General features: G+C 37.4%; 1 protein-coding gene across 1 annotated transcript in view; it reads right to left on the bottom strand.

The window, feature by feature from the left end:
- The window catches only part of evlb (Enah/Vasp-like b), a 31,630-nt gene that overhangs the window by 15,030 nt on the left and 10,435 nt on the right, over positions 1-6,165 (bottom strand). Inside the window, exons 2-3 of the mRNA XM_016573024.1 lie at positions 3,398-3,566; positions 1,688-1,865 (exon numbers count right to left, since the gene is read on the bottom strand). Of these exons, the coding sequence (XP_016428510.1) occupies positions 1,688-1,865; positions 3,398-3,566 (347 nt within the window). The remainder of the gene's footprint in view (positions 1-1,687; positions 1,866-3,397; positions 3,567-6,165) is intronic.

The raw sequence follows: 6,165 nt of genomic DNA, 5'->3' as shown, positions 1-6,165 counted from the left end.
TAAATGACTAAAAGTAAATATAACATTTTTTAAGTGTTTTAAAGCTAAAAGGCTAAACTATTCTATGTTTGACTCAAATTGAAAGAATAAAGATTTTCATTTCTATTGTCTATGCATCAAGGTTTATAGGGATTTTAAGATGTAATTAACGATTAAAGTAATTAAGTTACTTATTTAAGTTACTTATTACTTATTTACAACAAGATCTAAAAGCTGCTGAATTTGCTATTTTTTTTTCTCCAAAAGTTTTAGTGCACATATACACTATATGGCTCCGTGGACGGCGCCGTCTTGATTTTTGCACAACTGTTATATTGGTATAGAATGAGATGTAAAGAACTGTGAACTGTCAAAAGTGATAAGGTATAGCTAAGAGTGGTCCAAACGCAGCCCAGATCTCACAAATCAGATAGAAAACAATTAGAAACCACACCGAACACCTTAAAAATCAAACAGCCACGCGCTAAATTCCACACAGAACAGTTTGTTTTCAAAAATAATAAATAAATACATACAAGTAAAAAATAAAGTAAAATAAAATAAGTAAAACATAACATTTAATGCATTTAAGCTAAAAACGAGAACAAATATCTGCCAGCGGACTAAATTCAAAGGGAAAACTAGTCCGTTTGTTTTCTTTTATGTTTTTTTTTTTACTGTTTTAAAACATGTTTAAATAAATTTTCTATCATGTTTTATTCTTTGCTTTTATTGTTATTTCTTATGCATCTGTTTGTATTAATGTTATGATTATTCTAAATCCTTTTTATGTAAAGCACTTTGAATTACCACAGTGTGTGAAATAATGCACCACAATTATATATGCTTGCTTGCTTATTTGAAACTTCAATTAATTGCATTTTTTTTCAAAGAAAACAAGAAATCTTATGTTATTTTGCATCTAAAATAAAAGTAGCTTAATCTAAGAATGTTTAGATATTTTTACTGGAAAACAAGACAAAAATACTGAGTATAAAAATACTTTTTTGCAGCACTAGTTTAAGATGTTGCAGTCCTATTTATATTTCATGAACACATCAAACCGTTAATATGAAATGTAATGCTTCTATAAATTATCCCAAACTGAACACGAATGCATTTACAGTGAAATTTTGTTTTTGAATTTTCTGTAGTTTTGTCATGTATGTGATGCAATGCATCTTAGGATAATAAAAAGGAGAAGGAGGAATGTACATGTCTAAAGCACAAACACATATGCAGTACAATCCTCCATACATGACAAACACAGACCCTGAAACAGAAGAGCAGAAAGCCAGCAGAACTCGAACCCAAGCAGAGACAGAGACAGAGACAGTGTGTGTACCTACAGGACATGCTGAAGAGGACGAAGCGGCTGTGGCAGACGCAGAAACACTGGCAGATCCAGTCTGTGATCATCGCTCACCTGAGCCTCATCATCATTACTGCTGCACTCTACCTGCTCACAGCGGCTCCGGTTTCTGACGCCAGTAACACACACCTGCCTGACAACAGCAGCGAACCGGCTCGCGTTTCTGTGTGTGTGTGTGTGTGTGTGTGAGTGTGTGTGTTTGTGAGTGAGTGAGTGAGTGAGTGAGTGTGTGTGTGTGTGTGTGTGTGTGTGACACGTCACTGCTTAAGTAAGAGTACGGTGAGGATTTTCTCTTCAGGACGCTGTAGTTTAACTGTAGTTATTAGTGACTGGTACCTCCGTCCTGGCTGCTGAGCAGGTTGAGGGCGAACAGCATGGCGTTGGAGAAGGTGGTGGCCTCCTCTTTACTGGCGAAGTTGAGTCCGTACACCTGCCGCGCGTCACGCCACTGGTGGAAGGTGGGCGTGGCCTGGTTATACTTCAGCCCCTTCACGATGGAGTAGTTGATGACCACCTGAGGTCAGAGGTCAGAGTGTGCTCAGGTTCTTCAGTATCACTCTGACTATAGTGAAAATCAATAGCTATGTTTCAATCCACCTATTTTTGTGAACATTTTGGGATATCGCTTAAAAAATGCCTGATGGAAAATGCCAAGATGCGCATAAATTCTAAAAACGTGCATAAAAAACGTATGCGTTTAACTAAGTAGGATAAATGTCTTATCCGGTAAGAAAACATGCGCATAAACTACGATGGAAACACTTTCACCGAATAAATTTCTTAATGCACATCAAAAAAGACATGTGACTTTGAGATGGGACAGCATAAAACTGGACCAACCAATGGAGCGATCTCATCACACAGCATCTGAAAAGCTCGAGCAAAGTCTCGTTGAAGTGCTTCGTTATAATTAACTCCCAGAACTGCGTTCCCAAACAGCAGACTCCGAAAATAAGATAACATGACCGCGTTTCATCTGCGCGCTCTGAAGCTCGTAATTTATCATATACACAAATTATTACATACAGTGCCTTCTACAACTGCAGCGAACGTAGGTTTTCTTCGTGATATTTAGCACATGTTAATCAGGAAGTGATGATTTTCTCTTCAACTCACTGGATGGAAACGGTGCTTTATTCGCAAATGTTTTATGCGATATTCCAATTTTGCGCATAAGTTTAATTCGTAACTTTGGATGGTAACATAGCTAATGAATGAGTGATATTTGTGCTGATTATGAATGTAAGGAATATGTTCGCCTCACTGTACGAGTGTTTTATATTGATAACGAGTGTTTATTATTGAGTAGGTGAAACAAGTCTTTAAAGATTGAAATCTACAGATCCAAACAGATAAAGTGCAATGTGTATTTTGGATGATTTGTTTCCACTAGTCTGAAAGAAGAGACATGATATGGTAGCAAAACAAAGCAGTGCATGAAAAAACTAACGTTTTGCATCTTGCCGCAACACTGGACTATTTGAATACTTTAAAAATACATAATATTTGTGCTTTTATGCTTATTAAAAGCAGAGATATTTTTCAAAATATCTTCTTTTGTGTTCAGATGAGAACAAAACTTGAACTGAATTGATCTGAATAATGACACTGTTGTTTTCTGTAGTTAGTTTCATAACAGATTAATTTTGCATCATTAACACCGTTATTTTCCTGTTTATTACTGTGAAGCTGCTTTGAAACAAAAATGCTATAGAAACGATTGTGACTTGACTTGCGCAGAAGTCAGTCTTGAAGTAAATGCTGGCCGGTTGCATAAACTGCTTAGACTAGTCTTCAAAAGTTAGTCATCTAAATTGTTTTCTTAAAGACTGGTCATAACTTAAAGTCTGTCACAAAAAGACAGATTGGCCCAATTTGAGTCAGAAAAGTAAGACTGATTACCTCTTGGTTAACTGCTGGTTGGTCAAACTGTTTCTTAAGGCACAGTCTTAACATAGTGGCTATGTTTATGCAACTGGCCCTGGTGATTTGTGGTGAGTGATCTGGATAGTTAGTGTTAGTGTAGAGTTAGACGAGCAGACGCACCTGCTGGTCCTGCAGTCTGACTCCCACCACGCGGAAGGTGTTGCTGCTCGTGTTGTGGTAGATGTTGATTCGACTGAAGCCCTGCTGACCTGGTTTGATCGGCACCCATTTTTTGCTGGTGTCGTCGTAGACCATGACGGAGGCGCGGGCCTGACAGATGCTCTGCTCGCTGAAACAAACCAAACACACAGCGGGTCAATCGATGCAAACACACTGCCACTCAGATCATCACCCGTCAACAACCCGCCGGATACCAGATCAACAATGTCCTGGCAACCACCCCAGGGCTCGACAAACTGGCTGTTATTTAGCCTCTCATTAAAAAACCACAACTTGACCCCAAAGATCTAGTTAATTACAGACCGATCTCGAATCTCCCTTTTCTGTCCAAGATACTAGAAAAGATAGTATCCTCACAATTATATTCCTTCTTAGATAAAAAAGGTATCTGTCAGGATTTCCAGTCAGGCAGCGGAGATCAGGACAACTAGATGAGCCCCAGATACAGATCCGCTGTAAAGACCTTGTCTCAGACGACCACCGGGACAAGACCACAGGAACCAGATGAGTCTTCTGCACAATGTGACTTTGCTGCAGCCTGGAATTGAACTGCTGGTTTGGTCTGTTCAGAGGAGAACTGGCCCCCCGACTGAGCTTGGTTTCTCCCAAGGTTTTTTCTCCATTCTGTCACCGATGGAGTTTTGGTTCCTTGCCGCTGTCGCCTCTGGCTTGCTTAGTTGGGGACACTTCATTTCCAGCGATATCGTTGACTTGATTGCAAATTATTGCAAAGATACTATTTAAACTGAACTGATGATGACATCACTGAATTCAATGATGAACTGAAAATTGAGTGTTTACTATTGTCATTTTGCATTACTGACACACTATTTTCCTAATTAATGCTGTACAGTTGCTTTGACACAATCTGCATTGTTAAAAGCGCTATATAAATAAAGGTGACTTGACTTGACTTGACATACAGATGAGAACTGAGGTTTATTTGTGAATGCATCTTGCATCTTTATGCATGCACAGTTTATGCATGTGTAACATGTTTTAGACTCCAGTGTTGTCACAAGATTTCATTATAATGCATGTTTAATTCAGCGAGTGCCATATTTTGGATTTTTAATCCAGCTGCATGAAAAATATGCTAAGAAGCGTCTAGCAGTCATGTAGATCACGCTGCAGTGAAACTCTGTACTACACTACAGCTGCTGAGAGTCCTGACAGTCATGTGACCTTCACCTCCTGTCAGAATGAGAGAATGCACATGAACATCAATGTCAGAATCACACAGAGCATCACTGCAGTGGCTCGTACAGTTTATTTGTGAATGCATCATTCATCACGTTTATGCATGCAGCCAGTGTGCAATAAAAAATGTTTCAGACTGCAGTGCATGTTTAATTCAGCAACTGCCATGCAGTTATCATCTCACAAATATCATCAATTTGCATTTTTATTATATATATATATATATATATATATATACACGACACATGCTGCACTCTCGACACACACACATACTCAAACACACACGCACATTAAATGAAATCTAAAGAAAAGTGTAATTTTCACCGGTTTTATCCTCCTTCAGGTGAAAATCACAACACATAAACAGAAATTATCTGAATAATGACTCTACTGTCTCTTGTAGAGCTGTTTTACAGCTGAAATTGAGTTTGATACATATTTATGAATTTTACAACATTAACACTGTTATTTTCCTTTTTATTACTGTGAAGCTGCTTTGAAACAAACAATGAGATTGTTACTGTCGCAGAATAAAAAATAAAACTTTTTATCTCACAATTCTGTCTTTTTTTCTCGCAATTCTTGAGATATAAACTCAGAATACAGGGGGCAAATCAGAATTGTGAGAAATAAAGGCAAAATTGTGAGATAAAAAGTTGCAATTACCCCTTTTTTTTATTATTATTCCATGGTGGAAATGAAACAATATAAAACAAAACAAAAACAGAATTGTGAGATGTAATTAATAATTAGTTTATATATCCCAATTTAGAATTTTGAGAAAAAAAGTTTAAATTGTGAGACAAAACGTTGTAATTATGAACTTATTTATTAACATAATTATTAATATTTTTATCCCATGGTGAAAACAAGCTTCCATAATAATCCGTATAAAGCGTTATAGAAATAAACGTGACTTAACTGACCCATGAATCCGGACCAGATAAACCACAGACTCAAACCAGAACTCACTGCTGGTTTACTGCTAGTTATTTCACAGGATTGCGCCTCATTTATTCTCCATAAGAATGAAACAGAATCTGGTTTAAAGTAAATCTGCTGAGCTCTTGTCATAATCTCTAGGGATGAATCTAAACAGAAAATTATTTAATTCCTCATTTAGCGGCTTTACAGCTGTTACATCTGTTTATAAATGAGATACAAACTCGCAATTTCTGACTTTATATCTCACAGTTCTCAAAAAGTCTGAATTGTGAAATTAAAAAAGTCACAATTACCTTTTTTATTTATTTATTTTTATTCCATGGCAGAAATGGTCTTTCACATTAACACACTGGAATCTGCAAAGAAAGCAGGTCAAATGAATGATAGACTGATTCACCAGTGATGTCTGAGCACCTGCTTTCTGCTGTGGATTAAATCATGGGATAGCAGGAATTACCCTGTCAGTTCCACACAGATGTGCATCTGCAGCATCAAACACACACACACACACACACACACTCACTCACTCTCACACACACTCACACTCTCTCACACACTCACAC

The sequence above is a fragment of the Sinocyclocheilus rhinocerous genome, unplaced genomic scaffold, assembly GCF_001515625.1.
Source record: "Sinocyclocheilus rhinocerous isolate Xijiao unplaced genomic scaffold, SAMN03320098_v1.1 scaffold1074, whole genome shotgun sequence".
Lineage (NCBI taxonomy): Eukaryota > Metazoa > Chordata > Actinopteri > Cypriniformes > Cyprinidae > Sinocyclocheilus > Sinocyclocheilus rhinocerous.
The sequence above is the reverse complement of the archived record's forward strand: the minus strand, read 5'-3'. Positions and strand labels throughout refer to the sequence as shown.